At 45.3% G+C, this 21,554-nt stretch overlaps 1 protein-coding gene across 1 annotated transcript; it reads right to left on the bottom strand.

Annotated features, from left to right (window-relative positions):
- Positions 1 to 9,313: 9,313 nt before the first annotated feature.
- LOC146183712 (uncharacterized) lies at positions 9,314 to 16,955 on the bottom strand. Its single transcript, XM_084609186.1, has 5 exons — positions 16,715 to 16,955; positions 14,783 to 14,918; positions 13,084 to 13,172; positions 10,194 to 10,217; positions 9,314 to 9,779 (listed from the first exon to the last, which is right to left on the bottom strand). Exons 1-5 carry the CDS (start codon positions 16,763 to 16,765, stop codon positions 9,585 to 9,587), a joined length of 495 nt encoding a protein of 164 aa, XP_084465312.1. The 5' UTR covers positions 16,766 to 16,955; the 3' UTR covers positions 9,314 to 9,584.
- Between the last annotated feature and the right edge of the window lie 4,599 nt (positions 16,956 to 21,554).

Below are 21,554 nucleotides of genomic sequence, written 5' to 3'. Positions count from 1 at the left end.
TCGACGGATCAGCGCATCCTGCTGTTGTTGCCATTTGTTTTCTCTATAGTTCGGTCGTTCTGTGCTGCAGATTCCGCGAGGTGTACCCGAAGACATGCAGCTATTACGGGCGCCCTCAGACCACTGTGACTCTTTTGTGAAATAAACGTCGCTCGATGCTCGAAAAAGTATTTCCCTCGCGTCATTAAAAAACATTCTGCTTGAGAGCGTGAAGCGACTAGTGGCTATCAGCACAAAGTTCGGTTGTGCCAACATTGGTGGTCCAGGTGACATGGTGCATCACAGTTTCCCAGAGGAGAGGTATGAGAGACTTCAGCGCAGTGGGTCTCTGTCATGAAAAGAACAATTTCTTGTATTTGCAATCAGCTGTCTTCTGCAATGATTTTCGTGTCGGTGACGAGCATCGAATGTTGGCAGCGATTGCGGCCACTTGGGATGCCAATTAAATCAGCGCAACTGAAGATTGGTGCAGTTATGTCATTCTTATCGCACCTAATTTGGTTAATACCTTAGTTGCACGGCTTGCTTCACCGCGATCGAACTTAAAACGCGAGAAGCGGCTCACTCTTATTACACAGCTCTCGGCTAGGCACAAAAACGAAATGCGTGATGTGGTGGTCGGCAGGACGAAGCTGCATTTGCAACAGTCATCTATAACGCAGTGTCTAAATTCGGTGCGGCTCTCGCGGCAACAGCGCGCTCAAGCATCGTCCGAAGGCGCTGGGCAGCACTGCAGGACTAGCCGCCGGCCGGAATGGTCGCCGCGGTGGAGCTGCGGTGATTCGGAGGAGTGCGTACTGCCCACGCAGCAGACGACGAGCGCGCCCATGTGCTTCGAAATGCATTCGCTGCGCATTGTCAGGCGCCTCCTTGTCCGTGCAATGCCGCTCTTCAGTATTTGATTTCAGTTTAGAAGTAGTATTGAATTCGCCCAACAGTTATTGCCGTAACCGAAGCTTTGCGCTCATGCCCCTGATTCCCTATCATCCCGCTCGAATACTAACGCGGTGCCGTATTGTAATAAGGGTTTCTGAGGGTTCTGTATAACGACTTGCGCTTCAATGAAGGACTATATTAGACGCGCATTCTAGGCTCCGTGGACCATGTGTGCGAGCAACAGAGCGCCGGCGTTTTCATTCACGCTATAGTTTCATCTTTACTTGTGCGGACGTTAAGGTATAACACGCGAGCAGAACTGGAAACTTTCGGATGCATGCAATTAAAGCACGCAAGATAAGAACCCGAGCCCTGCAAACCGCGTCGCGCTTCACGAAAACTGCTGATATGCATTCTTTGGTGCTCAGGCAGCCGAGTAGCCACTCATCAGAGCATGCCATCCCTTTTGCGTTTTGCAAGCTCAAAACATGTTTTAACAGCCAGCTGCTGCTTGAGAGGAAGGCCACTAACGTTTCCTTCAAACTGTGCCCTTGAAAGGTGTTCATTTTCATTTTTCATTTCACCTAGAGCTTTTACCAGCTTTGCCACCTTGTCCTTCATACGACCAACTGCTCGAGACTCAGAAGTCTGTTTCTTCTTTAAACCCACCAGACTTGATGTTTTCCTCCTTGACAGCGTGTTCCGAGTTAACTTTTGCAAGTATCTGCAGACTATATGCTTACTGATCAGAAAGAATGGTATACAGTTCGTCGCAACGTAACACCCAGTGAAGGAGGGGAAAGGCTTCAATCCGCAGCCAGGACACAAGCTGAGTTTCCGCAATGTCTTGAAGAAGATTAATTACCTCTTCTGTCGACCTGAAAGCTATCTCCTCCACTTTCTTGCCTCGAATGTACACAGCAGTATTCATGGCAGCTTCATCTGTATGACAGCGGCTGAGCAGAACTCGCGGACTTCCATAGGTTGCGTCCGGAGATCCGTCCTCGCTTGAGTGGCACTGTGCGAATGTTACTTGCTCAACATCAGAAAGATCGACATTTGTCCACGGTGGCGGCGGCTGCAGCTTTCTGCACTCCTGGAGCTGACTGTCGTCACGTGATCCAGCGCCGTTGTATTCTTCAGTCGGCTCCACAGGTGCTTCAGGATCCGTGCGCTTCTTTTCTCTGCGCTCCTCGTTGCACTTCTTTCTCGTTTCTCTCGCGAGGCAGGGGTTTCGACAAGTATTTTGAAGCGTCGGGAATCACAGTCGTGATGGCATCCTTCGTGAATTGCGCAAAGTCCCGGGAAATGTCAATTGCCTTTCCCTGAATCGCACTCTTCGCTCAATAAAGCAGGATTCGAAGTGTCGCTCACAAACGACACTACCTTCATCGAGCACTCTGTCGCCGCGCTTTTTGTTGCGCTCCTACGCTTACCTCTTCTCTGCGCCTTTCGGTGTCCTAAGAGAGAGCATTTCACCTCGCTACCCGCTCTTGCACCCGGACACGAAACAGGTGCTGTCACGCTTGTCCCGTGGTCTGGACATGGCCCGATCACATCCATAAAAAGGCACACCAACACACGTGCTAGCTAACTTCCGCAGAATCCGGCTCGCGAGCGAAAAGAACTGCACGTGCTGCACGGCACCAACGGATCCGCACGACGCAGACTCGCAATACAGCACAACCGCCGCTCACACTCTTATGTGTTTTTAATTTTGAAGCGCTTGAGATTCTTCTTTAGCAAGTAACACAGTTGTTTAGGCCCCATTACATACAAACAAACAATTCGACTTAGGTAGCGCTGCAGTCGTCTGTGATCCCAAGGTAGACAAAAAGTACGGAAACGGCACTGGCCAATCTTGTCAGGAGCTTGCTATGGTTATGTGCAGGTGCCTTTTTGGCAGACGAAATAACCATGTGATCAAGTGGTTTACATGAACCCAACAAAAGCGGAGCCGGGTCCCCTTTTAGAGGGAAAGGGTAAAGCGCAGATGAAGAGACCGAAACACTAGACACTCGTTTGTCGTTCAAAACTCGCTCTTTCTCTCCAATAATGGACTCGACCCGCTTTTTGTCGAGGTCATGTACACAAGGCTACCTGAGTATTTCGTGTGCCTCACCGGTAAGGACAAATCTTTACATGGAAAATCTCCACATACACGGCGTGTAGCATTCGGTCCCGCACACCATGTGAGACGGGAAGTGGGTTCAAGGTGCATAAGCGTAACGCTGCTGCCCACCAGGGAAAATAAGCAACGCTGTTATGCTGCAGTGACGTGCTCTAGTTCCGTAGTTAGAGCGACCCAATTCAGCGCCGGCCGTCGTGGCCGCGTTTAAATGTAGGATTAAGTCAGAATGCGAGCGTGCCGTATAACTAATCTAAAGATCCTCGGAGTCTGAATCCTGAGCCCATATGTCGTTCAGCGATGCTGAGCCCCACAACTCGCATTCGCAATTAGACGCTGTGCATAGAAATAAAACTGCTCGGCATATAAAAACATTCCGCTGCTATCGAGCAAATCAGTGGCTGTCAAAGCGCAGTGGCAATCTTCATGTAGAAATAGATTTAAATAATTTAGAAGAACAAGACAAAGGTTAGCCATGCAACATAACCACGGAGTGCAACACAGATCCTTCACGCAGCAGCTCAGCTCGCATATGTACAACTATCAAAGTAAAAAAAAAAAAAACCGTCTTTGAAGAATTGTTTACAGAGATAGAAACACCTACGCATGCTCTAACAAAGGAACAGGCCTACAAATTGCAATATACTGGCTGCCTCGCGTCTACATATATGCCACGTGCGTAGTCGCACCAGCACCAAAAGAAAGATTCAATTACGAGTAGTAAAGAAGGCCGAACTGGAGTTATTCGCGACCTTTGAGCAGGGAGACCGCTCTGGCGTAAAGGTGAATACGCTCCAACTTAGCCGTAACAGTGCTTGCCGCATATTCAATGAGCTAGCGTCGGTATCCAGCCTTCGCGTTTCACCTCGGTGGCCCCCGTTTACGGCAACTTTCGTCGGCGAGAAATCTTTGCAAGCTTACTAAACTTCCCTTTCTGTGCCTTTCGGCACATACCACGGCGAGGCAACTAGCCAGCATGGTGCTGTTTTTCTTTTTTTTTTCGGCAGCAGTAAACCAGCAAACTACCCCGCAACCAATATAGGCAAAAGTGACTGAAATGTTTTCCCTACCGCGCGAAAGTCACTGATGATGGCAGCGCCACCCCATGTTCGTGACGTAGCCAGAGTGAAATAGGTCTACAGTACCTTGTGTAAAAGGACGGCAACTCCGGCGATTTGCTGCCTATCCTAATCGTGGGACATCGTTTTCAAATAAGCCGTCGCCGACAAATTTTGCTCACGCGGAAGGGACTATTAAATTTTCCGAATTATCAGCAATCGAAAAAAAAAATTGAATCAGAGGATTGGGGGCCAAAATACTTTTTCGTTTCGTGTTGTCTAAATTAGTTTTGTATCAAGATTTTGTCCGGTTGTCCACCAGTGATTCAGGAAACAGGGTGCGCATACTTCATAGCCGGCAGACATGCTGGTGGTTTGTGAATTTGCTATGCCAAAATGAAATATTGCATGTATGACTTAAATATTTCCCGCCTTTGTTTCCCACAATGCAGCTACAATTAATTGTGCCATGCTTTCGAACAGTAATGTAAAATAATATAAGTGAAAACAAAACAAAAATAGCAGCGCTGTTACTCACATGCAACTTCTATTTCCGAGAACTGAAGTGCAACATCCAGCCATTGATTGATGCAGCGCCTCCTATGTGCAACGGCTCAACTTGATGAATAAACAGCACTAAAGACGGGGATGAAGAGCTAAGGCAAACAGGAGGAAAGCTTTTTTTTTTTTTTTAGCGATTAGTGAGGCAAGTGTAACTTGGGGGGGCTAAAAAGAGCCCTGTGTACAAGAAGACACATATTTGGGCTAGTTAGGGTGACGATCATGATAAATAAACAGCGCTAAAGACGTGGACGAAGAGCTAGAGGAAAACAGGACGAGGGCTGTTTCTTCTTTCCTGTTTGCCTCTACTAGCCCAAATGTGTCTTCTGTTACAGTAATTTAATTCTTGTACACAGTCTCTTTTTAATATGTGCTAACGTTTCCAGCCAACCTACGCTTGCTTTACTAATTGCTGAAAAAAAAAAAGAAGACAGCGCTTCGTTTTGGTCCTGTTTGCCTCTAGCTCTTCGTCCCCGTCTTTAGCGCTGTTTATTCATCATGTCACCGTACCAACTAGCCCAAATGTCTCTTCTGTTACAACTTGATCTGCTCGGCCCTCTGTCGCTGTTAATGACAGTGCAGTGGATCCCTTCACGTTGAAATGACGACGTGTGACGCCATAAAAATAATTATTTCAGGAATTGAACGGCGGCGCAACACAGGAAACGGACACACACAAGAAGGGGACACCAGATGCGCACACTACCAACTATTTATTAAACGGAAAGGTGGCATATTTATACGTCCATCTCAAGCATCAGACTCATCGCCACAGTCCGCTCCAAACCCAACACGTGAACGCCGGGCAGCACCAACAGGAAATCAGACAAGATAATTTCTAACCTCAGTAGATAAACTATCAAAAACGGGGAAAAAAAATTTTAAACGAAAGGCAGGCCATATCTCATAGCAAATGCAGTGTGGACCGAAAACAGCAGAGTAAGACATGAGAAGCGACCAGCCCGAACCCTAACAAATAAAAAATAAAACGATAAAACAATCGTAGCAAAAGCAGAGTCAAAAACAGTTAAGCAAAAGCAGCCAGAATCCTAAGCCAACAACAAAAGACGATCGTATCATAAGCAGAGTCAAAACACATGAAGCAAAAGCAGTAAAAAAAAAAAAAAAAACTAAGCCAACAACAACAAAAGACGATCATAGCAAAAGCCGAGTCAAACAAAGGAAGCGAAAACAATCAGGACCCTAAAAGCAACTAAAAACGATCGTAGCAAAAGCAGAGTCAAAACAAAAGAAACAACAGCGGTCAAACCTAAAACAACAGCAACAAAAAGCACTGGTAGCAAATGCAGAATCAAACGAGCGACAAAATTAACAACCCGCCTAACTAAACATCACAAGGCCGTTAAAATTCCGGGCTTAAAGTCGCACAGTGCATGCCGTCACAAAAAATTATCAAGGAATGAAACTTCTTTTCTACGGAGGGATACAGACGAGTCGCTAACACAATGCTACCCTTCTATTTGATCATAAAGGCTTCAAGAATTTCCCGTGCCACCTGATCGCGACTCCTGCCCAGAATCCTTATACCGTTAAGCATTGGCTCACGGGCGTTTACATGACGCGCGACGAAAGACTAGGCTAACGACGACGGAGGCAGAACGATGCTATGATAAGGTGGTTAAAGATGCCGTAACATTTCAGTTAACGTAAAAATTGACAGTAGAAATCCATGTCAAGTAAAGTTGGTTGAACAGTTACGGTGTCCATTTTTCTGCCTTATCCGAGCATCGTACTGCCTCCGTCGTTGTTGGCCTTGTTTTTCGTTCATAAGTAAAAAGACAATCAAATTCCCCGCCAAAGGTACGTCACTGTGACGTCACAAGCAACGTCACGTGTTTGTTTTGCCTCACAGTTCGCAGGGGGCGCCGGGCAACTAAAGCCTCGCTCAGAGTCGACACGCAGGCTTCTATGGGAGTTACGCGTTTTTCACCACCGCCCGCTTCCACGTTCCATGAAAGCTAGCGCCGCCACTTGGGCTGTCGGAGAAGCTCATATTGTCGACCATGGCTTCCGAGCTCACCTCCGCGCGCGCGTTTCTCGCGCGCAGGGTAGATCTCTGAGGCCACGTGTCGACCACGGGTGCTTCGTGTTTCGACGTTCGCGGAGCCGGCGTTCCGCATAGCATTGCTGGGGAGTAAACCCACTTCCCCCTAGGGCGACCACCTTAACCACTGTGTCCATAGAGTTCTGTGAGTGCTTACGACAAAGAACGGGCACAACGGGAAAGGTGAGGCACGGCCGCTCAATGGAGCACTTGGGTGCGGCCCGTCGCGTCGCCCAGAAGAGCCGTATTGCGCCTAGTTCTCATCGCCACCGCTGCGGCGCCACCGCTCCGGGACGAGTTCGGGCGGAGAGCTGCGCGCAGCGGCCGTGGCTGTGCTTTCGTTTCGGCGTCCGCGTGGTCGGCGCTTGCTCAATTTAGGATTATGAGCGGCGTTTCACTCAGTATGTGATGCTATGTGCAAGTTTGCTATTGATAAGGTGATAGCGGCAAGTCATCATCACTAGGCTTTTCCAAGTCATTCGTGGTCTTCCGTTTACAACGAGAACGGGGCAGTCGTGTGCTTCGCTGAGTGCGCACCCATTTAGTTGCGTTTCAACCACTGCAATAACGTATTAGATATTGCAATCTTGAAATCGGGACATGGTTTGGGGCCATTTATTCAGCGTGCACTTTTCTGGACGTAGCGTTCAACATTATTGTTCAGCCTGTTCCTCCGTTTTCACTGGAAATAATATTCAAGTGGGTACCACCACCAAAACATACTAGCTAACACAAACTGTTGCAAAAGAAACAACACAAGACAGCCAGTTCAACGACACGCGCGCAGGCTCTGGCAATTTTTTTTCTCGTTTATGAAGCCGCGTGATGCACAGAAGACACGCAAGCTTATTTTACAAGCGAAGAACTTTTCTCGAAAAAGGTTTATGTGCAAGCGTGATTTTTTCCACTGTCTGATTAATGTTGCCTGTCCAGTTGGTCAGCAGTGGTCGCATTAGTTTAGTTAGGTCCTTAGTGTGACTGCGGTCTTTTCTCTCGCAAATCAGCTCTGGAAATTGCACAAAATAGGGAAGAAGGGATGAAATTAACATGTTGCATAGCTTGCTGCTTCTTATGACCTGCAGGAACTTCATCACCTTGCTAACAAAGGTGCATGGTGATTTTCAGATACCATAGGCGTCCATCATCAAGAATTTTGATAAGTCCAGGGTATTGCAGGAATCACAAGGCACAAAGTTAATAAATGGATGGGGACTAATAAAATAAAATTATTGACACTCTAAAGTAAGCACTAGAAGTTATTTAAACTTTGGTAATATATAAATAATGAAAAGACGGGCAGGCACTGAAAACAGAATAAATAAAAATGTTTCATGAGATTCTGTTAAACTATTTATACTTTATCTTCAAATGGACGTGCAAGGTAACCAGCCAAAAATTCAATCGGTGCTAACTCTATGTCAGCTGCTGGTTCACACCACACATGAATGAATCCAAGCTGACTCGAAAACTCTCTCGCAGCAGACGTGATATGGCAGTTGGCAAGGTACGACTTTCATAATCACGAATGCCAAGTTTTATAGCTGTCTATTGTTGATAGGTGCATTTGCAGACTGATGCTTGCAAGATGCCAACCTGCACAAAGCATGGCAAAATGTGTATCTCAGTCGATATATATATATTTTTTTCGCTAGTTGTACCTTCAGTATTTTCTCCGAGGTGAAAACTGCAGCCCTTGCGTCAACTCTGTCGTTCCCGCCTTTGAATTGCCTTAGGCTGCTAAAAAGCGATACTACAGGCCTGCTGTTGAGGGCCTGCTTTAGGGCGTATCGGAAGCTGAAAATAAGATTCGGTTAAACGCAATGCACTTGTAAGGCACACAGAAGACGTTGCAAGATACTTGATGTGATCAAGAAGGTACTTAATTTGCGCCACTGTGGATCTGGTTGTCATGATTGTTGCTTCGTACGTTAATTTGCTTGGTTAGCCTTTGCTTCGACGTGCCTCCTAGGACCTGAATGTCTTTGATATGGCAAAGTCCAACTCTAACCAAGATAGTCACTCGTCATCTGACAAATAGAGCGGCTCCTCTTGGTGTCTCTATGGCTTCACTTATGCGATGTTGAGCAAGGCATACCATTTTGATATCATCGTCATAAAAGTGATCGTGGCGCACCTATCTTGAAACACACATGCTTCAGGATGACACGGGGGGTTGTCCAGGAGGAAATGAAGTGTAGCTATTAGCCCCGAGAGCGAACACTGGCGGCGCTGCGATCGCCTCAGTCTGACGTCACGGCAAGGACTCCGCCAGCCGGGCTGCTGCTCCTCCCGGCCGATGCCGGCTCCTTTCGTTCGTTTTCGCTCGCGAATAATCGTGGAGGCTTATTGCTCAGTGCGCAGTGAAAATCACGGAAGAAAGCCGGTGTAAGCTTCCACTTTACCCAAAGTTGTTCAAAATGAAGGAGGTTAGATTGATTGATGGGGAAGCAACCGTCGGCATTGCCACTAGTGTGCAGTAAGCACTTCAAAAAGGAAGACTGTGTAGCCGGTGTACAAGATACTAGGTGAGCCGTACGTGTAGCGACGCTTTTACGGGCTGTTTGTCAACTAGCCTTTTTTTTTTAATTATCAGTGTACAAGAACAAAGCTATCCCTTATAAAAATGGGAACATCCTTTGAGTTCAAAGTGAACTCAAAAAAGTCAGAAGGAAGCAACTTCCTCTGAACTGAGAATTGGCTACTGATTTTGAATTCACAGTGAATTAAATTTCTCTGACCATCCTGTGAATTTCCTGTGAATTTCCTTTGAGCTCCCAGTGAACAGACCGTTGTCAGTTTGAGTTGAGTTCACAGGCAGTGGCCAATTATTGGTTCAAAGGAAGTTCGAAGGAATGATGACTATGGGATATTTGGTGGATGTTCAAAGGAAGTATGTTCAGACTGAAACATTTGTTTGTATGAGCTTATATTTATTTGAATAGATGTACTTCCTCTGTTTAGGCCTTGTAATTAGGCCTGCTTTCGAAGACCCTGCGACAAAAATCGGATCACTGCCCACAATCCCAGTGCAAACATGCGCATCTGCCGGTGACCACCTTGGCCAGTACTCCTTTGAGCAAGCAGGTGTAGGCTGCAAAAAAAAAAAAAAAACATTAGAAGCATGACTGCAATGAACAAGCTAGAGTCCATCCAGCCTTCCTTAGCTTTTGTAAATTAAATATACAGAGCACAGACAGTGTGAGCGCCATGCAGGCACCACGCATTATGCATCAAGGCAAGCATTATTGCCCTGACCATCACTGAAAAGTCAGCTGTTTGGACAATATTTCAGAATGCTCTTGCATCACATGCAAGAGCATCACATGCAAGGCTATGAGCTCGAGGACTTAGATAACAGCATCCAATTTTGGGCAGTCCAGTGCCTTCTCTGGAGCTTCTTCCTTGCGGGCATTGCAGACACGGCCATAGAGTGAGCTTTCTTCCAGTTCTTCGGGTGAGAACACAACCCGCACCAAGTTACACGCAAACTTTGTTGCTGATTTACCATAATATTGCTGCCAATGTGCACCTGCAAGAACAAAAAGCAAACATTAGTACTATGACCAGTATTGTAACATACAACAATATTCCTTGATATGCAATAAGAAAATGAAGGGGCTTTACAAACAACAAAAAACAGACCAGCTTCAGAACATTCAAAGAAACCCCAAAATGCATAATTAAGGTCATTTGTTTGCAAGTAAAAATACACATTCAAGAATCCGTACTTTATCATGTACAACAATGAAGGCATACGAAAACTATTGGATGTTTTTGACACCTCCCCGAGCGGTGTTTTGATCTAATTTTGAATGATGCCAAACATCTTTTAACATTTTTATTAGCGTAACCTGACAATTCTGTACTATGTATTTAAGGTAACTAGCCAAAAAGAGGGCACATAATGCCCCGAAAAGGATTGAGCACTAATAGTGCATTGCTATAGCAGAAGAAAAAACAAGAAATAAGAGATTTTTAATGACCTAATTTATGCTTGCATTTCAACAATAAAAAAAAAAAACTGATTTTAAGTCAGAAAATAATGGGATTTACTCATCATTAACATTGCAAAGGCCATTAAAAGCCAGTTTAGACAGAGCACAGTGCCCACATTGTCACCTCCTGTTTAAAAATACTAACATCCTTTTCGTACATCAGAAGCTCAACCAATTAAAAAAAACTGCCAATGAAGGTTTAGTAAAAGCATGCACTCCCTGCTCTGTATGTGCTACTTTGAGGCAACATTTAGTTTCCAGCTTGCATAGGTAGCTTTCATAATTTAACCCCTCAAGAGCTTTGGACAAACAGCTCGTCCTTGTAAAGCTGCCCTCAAGCCATTTTGGACGAGTGTAGCTTGTCCTAGCAGGATAGATCCTCACCCTGAGAGTTTTAGGCGAGTACAGCGCTCCTCTGTGGCTTAGGTCATGCGCCATTTGACAGATGGCACCACTGACCCGTTGATTGCTTTTTGTTCTACCGCTTGAAAGCCTTTTAAGCAGCCTTAATGAGAAAAATAGTGCCTGGTAGAGGCAACGCATGCACTGTTGGCCCGTCATCGCAGGAAAGAAGCTTTTCTTCGTTGCCATCCTCGCCATCCGAAGATGGCTCAGACACCAATTTTTGCATTGTTATGGGAAGCGAAGACGACAGTGATGACATGAGTAGTTCTTCCGACGAAGATGATGACAGCTCAGACGATACTATTGCAAGTTCTGTGTCAGTGGATGAAAATTGACAACATTCGGATGAAACCCCCTGGGCTTCCAGTCTTGGTCGTCCCTTGTAAAACATTTCCAGTTACCTCGCTATATGTTACTCGACTAGATTGCTGCTTACTGGCGGGCAGTTGATTTTTCACGTAATGAGCAATAAACTTCACTGCGCTCATTTGACTTAGTTTCTGGTTCAAATATTTTTGTCTCTGATAGTGTAATAAAAGTAGAAACCAGCAGTAAAAATAAAAACTAAAGGGACACTTAAGCTCCGCCTTTAAGGGTATGATGCGACCAGTGTAGGCTACCACCCAACATATAAAGCCCTGCTTTAACCAAGATGTATCAACATGTCTGCGTAGCCTAGGTGTAGCAAGCCTGACTCAGCATTGAAGAGCACTGGAATGTTGATTCGTATTTCACCTTCCCACCTCAAATGAACGACCGGAGTTAGCAGCTCCTCCTAACATTTGGATATCATGTGGTCTCGTTAAGCCACACAAATCATCGAAGAATGTGTGTTCGGCCATGCCACTTGCCAGCGCCATGCTCTTGGTGTTTCACTCACAATACAGACAACAAATTTTCATGTAATGGGGCCTTTAACGATATCGCAATTTTAAGCAGTTTTAGTTAGAAATCTCGAAATAATAGTGCTCAAGGGGTTAAAGTGAAATTGAACTATTGTTGGATCAGCTTAAGAAGCCACAACTCCTTCTCAAAGGAGACCCTCCTGGCAATACTATGGTGGTTAATTGCCTTTGACTTGCCAGAGTGACATTGCAGGTGGCTGTCAGGTGCAAGTGGATTATCTGCACATTAGCTTGAATACCATGATGACTGCCCAAGTCGCTAAAATGACTGATTAGAGGAGCACCAGCTGCATCATTTGAGTTGTAGTGCAAAAAGATGGCCTTCCGAGATCGATAACCTAAGAAATTGCTGAATATTCAACAAGCTAATGGAAATCTCTTTTCTGATGAAAAGGGCTTTGCTATAGCCCAAGCGAAGTATGCTCAACAGGAAGCGTAAACAAAAGTAACCTTGCACTTCCGATCACTACAGCTTTCACAAAAACTCTTCCAAATCAAAGTACACACGAATGAAGTAACAGTCACTAAAATGAAAGGAAGCAGTTAGGATTTTTTTTCATGGTTGCTTTGACGAATTTAAGAAAATAGCACTGTCTGTCTTTTGTCGTTTCTATTAAATTGACATTCATTTAAAATATCATTATACTACTAATTATGCAGTCTGTGAGCCCAGCCTCATAAAGAGCATCCCGGCCACGGCAGCCGCTTTTCAGTGGAGACGAAACGCAAGGTGCCCGTGTGCTCTGTGTTGTCGGTGCACGTTAAAGAACCCCAGGTGGTCAAAATTTGCAGAGCCGTGCACTACAGTATCTCTCATAGCCTGAGTCGCTTTGGACATTAAACCCTAAGAGCCAACCAATCATAAAGAGCATTGCTTCTTGCCTATCTCTGAATTCAGTGACTGCTGACTTCATTCACATGGATAATGAGCTCGTTTCCCTATCCCTGCACACTTCTCAATGGAAGTGCATGACTTGTGGCAGTGCTATCATAAAGCTAGAACCAAGTTCTTGTGTGACCCTTAAAAAAGTTTCATCGAGAAAGGCAGTAATGAGGACAACCATGCAGACACTAAACTAAAGCAACTAACCTGAGCCTCGGTTGGCGGCACAACTGCTTGTGTTGTACACGCAGCATTATTAATGGATTCCGTCAGCTGATTGACCAGCTCAGCAACATCTGAAAAAAAAAAGAAAAAAAAACATACTATTTCATCACTAGCAGCAGCAGCCCATGTAACATTCACCACAGGAGAAAAGCCTTTTCTTTGCCCTTGACTGCATGACCAACCCCTTTCTGTCACCAAATGCGCCATTCAAAATTTAGCTGCTAGACACTGGCATCACTCACGCACTCAAGGCGCCCTATCAGCGGTACATAATCTAGGGGATGCTGATAGCAATTGATGAAGCCAATGCTCACATCCCACTTCTGATCTCTTTGTTCGCTGTGGAAATGCCTGGACTGAATTAACTGCGGAGGACGTTGTAACTACAGTGCAACTGACGGGAGCTGCTATTGCTTAGAATGAATTCATGGGTGCGGATGATGATGCCGAGATAGCTGTGAGCGCTTTAACAGAAGTTAGTCAGATCACATCCCTGAAACAGTTTGTCGGTAGCAAGGGCCTTGAAGAGGTCAGCATGCAATATACATGTATGGCGGCAGCAATACGCCATACATTTGGACAAAGGCTGACACTCGGATGTGTAGCTGATACTCGATAGCCCATGCTTCACCTATCTCGTGCCTGTCTTTCGTGTCGACATTTGCTAACATGGTGTAGTGACCGAGTTAAGTTAGGCAGATTGCTGAGCCAGGTGCCGAGCTTGCACAAGCATAAATTTCCTGTTGTGAAAAAAACAAAAAAAAAACACCACCTAAGTGACCAAAATGGCACAGGAAAATGAAGCGCATGCCATAAGGACTCCAAGGTCCAAGACAGGACGAGGCCACATATGATAATTTCATACAAATTTAGATTTTTTGGTGTCCCTCCTGCGCCCAATCTAGATGCACCTCATCATTTGCAGGAGACTCTGAGGTTAAAATCTGAGGGAATCAAGGGTTCCATTCAGATACGCCGTCCACAGTAATGCAAGAGCACCACAGACCTGCCGCAGCCATCTGGCTACAACTTATACCCCGTGAATGTGTTTGAACCTAATGCAGCTCTCCGGCTTCACTGGAGCGTTGTTGTCACCGACCACTCCAGAACAGAAAGGAACCCGATCCCGTGCCTGTTTTTCGGCCTCGGCTTGAGCAGCACAAACCAGCACAAACCAGCACAGGTGCTCACCTTGAGTGGCATTTGTTTGCCATGCATTTTCATGCAGCTATCACATACGACAACAGGCTCAATCTCAGATGCATGCAGATCCCAAGCAATGACATGCGACACGCAAGTCACTGTAACACAAACAAAGCATGCTTGCAGAGCAGGAGTGGCAGCAGTTCATCTGCTATGTGCACTGCAAGCGTGGTGGTTGGTGGCATCATGCAGCAGCGCCACGGTGTAGCTGAGCACTACTGTACACCTACAATGTGTTGCAAAGACAACTACAGGAAGAACACCGATCCTAATCCTCAGTGTAGGGGGAACCTTATTGCAGCAACATAATCTTACTGGTGCTTTTACTAGGACGTGCTACAGACCAAGAGGTCTTATTCATTTAAGAGTTAGCACTTGAATTTGTTATGCTTTACATCTGGTGACACAGCAAATAATTTCAGTCTCATAGCAATGGAGATCAGCATTCCAATGGCTTCAGAAAAAAGCGATCACATACCAAGCATCTGACGTGCTTCATCTCTTGCGGCCTTATATTTCTTCATTCTTTTTGCAGACTCCACTTCATCCTCAAGCTCCAGGACTCTCTTTTTTGCATCAGTTGGCTTAGACATTTTGTCACAGCCGCAGTTTTCCTGCAAAACGACATGTGGCAAGGTCTATTCACTAAATTGTATTTGCACTCAAATGCATCATACAAAAATTATTCAGTATAACGCATTGTGCAGATATCTGGTTCCACACATGAGATTAGCAAAATAGTGACCAAATGAAGACCACTGACAAGAGAAACGTAGCATGGACACTGTTTAGGGTTCCAAGCAACACTTCTTAAGGAGGAACATTAGCCCTTGAGCAAACCTTGGCACATAAAAGGACACATTAATGTTTAACTGCGAGCTGACACCATCCAGCATCACTACTGCTCAAGTGGGCAGAATGCCCACTTGAGCAGTAGTGGACAAAACAAAGGATGCATTTTCAGAAAAACAGTTTGAGCTCCCACGCATACCGTAAAACATAGCCACACTGCTTTATGGTAGGTTCATGGTGTTTTATGTCCCAAAGCGACTTAAGCTATAGCTATGAGGGATGCCGTAGTGGTAGGCTCACCTGGGGTTTTTTAATGTGCAAATGACATCATACAGTACACAGTCAACTTGCATTTCACCTCCACTGAAATGCGGCCATGATTGCTGGGATTGTACCCATGTACAGTCGTGAGCTTAATGAAAGGGAGCACGCGATCCCGTGGCAGACAACCTTGTCCTGAACTAGCGGCAAAGTGCAACGGCAGCATTGAAAATGAAGTAGAGAGAGCGGTGCTCTTCCAGCTGTCGGCCGTACCCCATGCACTGGGAGCAACTTTTAGATCGGCAGCTAAAAATCATTGCAGCATTATGCTTTGAAGTAGGATGGACAGTTGGGCGAGTTGGTACAATTGCATAGTCGGTGGAACAGCGCGAAAAGACGAAACACACTCTCTTCTTGTGTGCTTCGTCTTTTCGTGCTGTTCCACCCACTAAGCATTATGCTGTTGGTAACTGATATCACTGCTTGCCTTGCTACATTCTGACCTAGCGACCCAGCGTAGTCTGGTAACTTAGGCAAAAGCGGCAACCCAGGCCACTGCGGTGTTGGAATGGCGACTCCATGCACTGCAACCCCCCCCCCCCCCCCCCCCCACAGACACATTCTTTTGTTTTCCTTTTTTTTTTTTGAAACAAAGTTTTCTCTGTCTGCGCGAAATCTGCAGAATGGCTGGTAGCGAAGAAAGGAAGCATGTTTGATGCTTCAATAAAAAGAAACAAAGAAATGAACATAAAAATAAATGAATGCGACAAAACGTTGGGCGCTTTTATCTGCTTACATTTCAGTCGCCTGCAGCTGTGAAAGCGTCCGTTTCGCTGCTACACTACCAGTTGTCTCGGAACGAGCACCCTGAGCATCTTTAAAACTTGTTCTAAATCAGCTTCAATAATCAAGGAGCTGCCATTCTCTATGCCGCACCGTACCGAGACAACGGTGAAAACAAATTTCTTTTTTTTTTTTTTTTTTTTTTTTTTTTTACGGAGCCCAAATGGGAAGCCTATTCCTGTTATTACGAAACACCGAGAAATGCCATTTGCTGTGTAAACAGGGAGAATCAGGTCTACGTAACGACAGCAGGCGCGTTTATTCTACTTCTTATTTCCGCAAATTCTATTCATTAGGCTTTTTTTTTTATTTCACGTAATTCCCAGAATCAACTGTCTGTCTACCCCGTGCACCATATGCACTACTGTCACCTGCCGGTTAACACAATGCGGTCGTAATGCGGGCATGTAAACGACTTCGCGACACGACTCACTGCGAGTAGCAAAGGAAGGTGTTTTCACCGGTGAACATTATTACGAAAACGAAAAGAGACAAGAGACGTTTGACTACTTACCCACTCCGAGGCTGAACGCAGGAGAGTACGACCCCTCCTTCCATTGGACATGCAGTACTCCTTGGTTCAGAATAATCTTCCAGTATTTTGGATTATCGACCAGTTTCGCCTGCAGTTCTTTTGATTGTAGGTTTTTTACGTACCACTTCAGAGCGGTCGCCCCGTTAACCAAGACGTGATCGGCCATTTGCACTACTCACGCTGTGAAAACACGACGAACATAACGAACGCGAACAATCAACTTCCTACAGTCATGAAATACATAGTGAAGTATGCCGCCGGCTGTTCTCACGAAAACGATAGCGCTAGAGTCTCAAGCGCCATTTCGAACGAATCAAAATTTTAAATACACTTTTGCAAATTTAACAAACTTTCAAAATAAAAACTATGATTAAAAAACAACCTTAAGAGTTTGTTTTTTTACTAATGATATGCGATGCGTAACAAACGCAAATAATTTAAGCAAATGATTGTCACTAGCAACAGCAGCGCTTTTTTTTTTGCAGCGGAATTCTCGTGGTGCGTGTCAATCTTCATTGGTTTTTCTCAACGTGAGAACGTTGGTTTTACTGGCAGTACTTGGTGACCTCGGCTGCGTGGGCTTCTTGTGCACGATGGCACCGACGTCGCCGACGTATTAATTGCTGGTCTTTAAACTGCGATAGGAGGTAAACGAGCTTGACTTTCGTGAATAGTGTGTCATCCGGCACTAGGCACATCGTGAAGTGCATTTAACCGCAGGCTTTTGAAGCCGTTATCGATGGTGCTGCGATAGCCGCCTACCCGTCGCCTACCTGTCGCACGCACTGGAAATGCCACCACGGTAAAAGCGTACTTGCGCGACGTCAACGTCGCGCCGTACCGAGGTGCACTAAATCACGACGGAAGCAGGCCGCGCTTGCTAACAGCGTCGCTACGAGCCAAGCGTTGCCAGGCTGCAGTGCCGACCCAAATACTGAAGAACCCTGCCAGCCCTACGCCGAGCTTCGTTGCGTACCGTGTCAGAGTGCTGAAGCAGCGGTCACAGATGTAGACGCCGTCTCGCGCATGCATCGCCATCGAAGCAGCGGGCTGCGAAAGCGATGAATTTGAACCACCTGGCATTCTTTAACATGTATGAAAATTCTTGAATGTGTTATATTTTATGTAAAAAAAAAAAAATTCAGAGGGGCAAGACATAGACCAAGTAATGCCACACACACAAAAATAAGCACAAGAAATGCATGAAATGAAGTTATCTTTACACTTAAGGACAAAGGGAGGAAGGGGTGAATATTCTTGGTCCTTGTGTGGTGACTAAGAAGAAACTCACGCTAAAAATAAGATATAGCGCTTGAAAAAAAAATAGCATGGATTAAAAAAAAATGAAAAAAAAAAATGATGTTTACTTGTACAGCAAAGAAACGAATGCGATTGCGTATATTTTGATAAATGTATGATTGGTTTATTCTAAAAAGTTCAGAAGTTAAGAAAGTGCAAGGGATACTCATGAAAGAAAAAAAACGAGAAGTAGAGCTGAAAAGAATGAGCTTCGTATGTTTTCACTTAAGAACAAAAAAAAGAAGATTATGATGCATAAAAAGTAAAGGGAACTTACTTCCTCTTTACTTGAGGACAAACGAAGGAAGGTCATTATTGGTATTGCCAAAGAGAGCCAGTTTAAAAATGAGCTTCCTTCTGTCAAAAGAAAGGAAAGTCTCAACAAGGTGAGTTCAAAGGAAACTTCCTTTAGTCAAAAGAAAGGAAAAGTCTATAGGAAGGCAGTTCAGGAAGCAGAAAGGAAAAACAAAGGAAGTAAAAAGGCAAATTCCATTTTCATAAGGGATTGCCAGACGCTGTTCCATCCGTCAACCTTCCCGTGCGTCCTAGCGATGCAATGCGATCGCTCCCGGGATCGACGAAGCGGCGGCGTAAGTAAATCAGCCATTGCTCAAACTTTCGTTTCCTCGATCTTTGTGTCAGTTAGTGCTCAGACATTTTGCTCAGTAGCGGAATGTCCAAGCTGAATCAACTGGGACCCTGATTAAGTTTTTGTTTAAAATGTGTCTCACGGCAGTGGTGTTCTCGTGTTCATTCATGCCGCGAAATTTTACACAATTCCGCACAGCTGTGCTGGTCTTTTTGTTTGAATGCTGATATTTTCCAAATTTTCCAAGACACGGGGCGCAGATTCAATGCCACGCATCCCTAAAAACAGCACTTCAGTAAGGGTTGTGATAGGGAATGTTTTTTTTGTTTGTTTGTTTCGGGCTCCGTGAAGTCGTGCCTTAGATATATACGTCTCAGACTTGTGTGCTATGCAACAAGCGTGGCTTTAAAGTGCACGTGATGTGCAGCTGCTCTGCGCTTTTCTGAGGTAATGCCCAAACTTCGGTGAGGCCTTGTTTCAGTGTTTTTTGAGGTTGTAGCCTGAATCCCTCTATCTGATTCCAGGTGAAAGAGGCGTTCCCGCAAAGTAGTACCAGTTCTGCGCACACGCAGAGGCTTTGACAACACACAAGAATGGGGACAGTAGTGAAAATTCGAGCGCCGTTTACCTATGGATACGCTATGCGGCCACTATTCCTTTGTGATGATTCACATTAACGTGAATGATTTTTATCAAGCATTCAGGAAAAAGAAAGACATTTAAATATCCCGCATTGTCTTTAGTTCTGGCTATGAAACTGAAATACATGAGTAAGCTAGAATCGTGATAAATTATCGGCTTTTGCTTCCTCACCACTACTGTTGATCAAAACAAACAATATTTACCTTAAACAATCTCTATATTACTGCAGTAACTTCGAGTGGAGAGCTTGTTACAACATAAAAATGAATTAATGAAACCACAAGTCATCCGTAGATACACGAGGAATATTCTTTTATCTAGCCACGTCACCAAATGTACATGAAAATACTGCATTTCAACCTTATCACTCTAAGCATAATGTTACCCTAAGAACAGAGAAGGACTGGCCTGTTTAAACAAGATCCATTTTTCATCCTCTTCACATATGGATTCAATGAGCTGTTTGTAGTATTTAACAAAACGAAAAAGTTTTCAATGCGTGGCGAAAATTTAATGATATCTCTGTATCTGTAAAGAGTGGTTTAATGGCATAATAATTCTGTAGTCTTTTTTCTCTCAAGGACCAACACACAGCGCTAATCAACTGACAGGAATTTCTGAAGGTATGTAATACAGTTTTGTACACTGCTTGCCTGTTTCACCTGCAGTTGTGTTTTTTTTTTCTCTTTTTTTTTTTTTTTTTTTGACAGAGCTTGCGCTTTTTTCTTTTCAGGAGTTACCGTGAAGGTTCAAAAGCTTTTCAAGGACGTTGGGATTCAGCTCAGTGCGAATGACATCTTCAAGCAAAAACAGCTAATAACGGTTGCAAAAATCATTGATGAAAGTGGTTGCGCTGCTTCACTAAGGCAGCGACTTGTTTCGCACGCTTTGTCCACATAGGAATTTATGCTCCTCAGTGAAAGGGAAACTGGAAAGAAATTTGCAAATTAGCAGTGCCCCCAAGACATCCCATGCGCGCACGGCTGCGGCGCAATAGGCAGAGGCGAACGGAATGACGGAAATGTTTACGAAGACACGGTTAATAACTCATTTTTCTGGCCATCAAAATGCGCGTTGCTCTTGGCAAATCATGCGTAATTGCTTCTCAAAAATGCTCGACAAGTAAGATGATTCTAATAAAGTTTTAATCAGTAGCCTCTTTTAAATAAAAATCCGTGCACAAATTTCACAGCGCGCAGTCCATAATACGCGCTCTGAGCAACGTCCACAGCAAAACGGTACAAATTTATCGCGTCGCAGGCATATAGACCTATCTTCATGGTTGTATTACATTCGTAATACAATCATGAAGATAGTGACTCCACACACATCATCAGTTTCAAGGGACGACGCACGAAAGGCTCCTGCGGCGGCGACGGCACCAGCTGCGCCCGTCGCGGCGAGCGCTCGGGCACGCACGAGACTTGCGCTCACCGCGACGAGCGCATGTCTCGTGTTTTGAAAGCAAGAGGAATCATAATTAAATACTTCTTTTTTCCTGACACTCGATCGGTGCTGTCTGCGTTGTTCATAATGCTGTTGTTATGAGAACAACCGAGGCCGCAGACTCTAAGCTACGCGGCAACACGGAGAAGCCAGAGCGATCGGCGCAGGCAGTCCTTGCCGTGACGTCACGTCGGGCTGACCGCCAGAGGGCGCCACTCAAACTTCTCGGGGCTAATAACAAGTAGGGAAAATAAAGCTATTGACCTGCGCACATTAATTTTTTCAAGGTTGTTTGGCTCAACATGAGCCCGCATGAGTAACTCAACTTGTAAGGTGGGCAGTTCGGGAACACGAAGGGGACAGCTGAAGGAAGCAGGATCTTCAGTTTTATGTTCTTCCTGTAATCGTCATCTGTGAAGTGCAGTGAGTATACCAGTGACTTGTCACTCGGCTCTCACCGGCTTCCTTTTCCGTCCTAACCTTCCCGAGATATGTTTTTCAGCCATGCTGCTCGACGTTGTGAATCGCACGGGAACCCATGGTAACCGATCTTTTCTTGCTTTCGTGGTGCACAGCGGCACACAGCAGTTGCCTGGCATGGTGCTGCATACGCTTATGACGCTGTTGACACAGGCACCGATGACACGCATGCAGAACTATCAGAACCACGCGGTTATGCTGAGTAGTCAAAACGATAACACACGCCAACCCAGCCAGCGCGCTCCTTCCGCGTCGTCTGCTCGTCCGTGCCGGCGGCGCCTTGTCCTGGAGTGGTGGCGCCCCCGCGGCGGAAACTGTGACTTCTCCCAATACGCGCTTCCACAGCCATTGAGGCGCGACGCG

Source organism: Amblyomma maculatum, chromosome 7, assembly GCF_055883805.1.
Source record: "Amblyomma maculatum isolate TAMU_Amacu chromosome 7, ASM5588380v1, whole genome shotgun sequence".
In the NCBI taxonomy this organism is placed as follows: domain Eukaryota; kingdom Metazoa; phylum Arthropoda; class Arachnida; order Ixodida; family Ixodidae; genus Amblyomma; species Amblyomma maculatum.
Note: the sequence above shows the minus strand (reverse complement) of the source record. Positions and strands in the feature narration are given on the sequence as shown.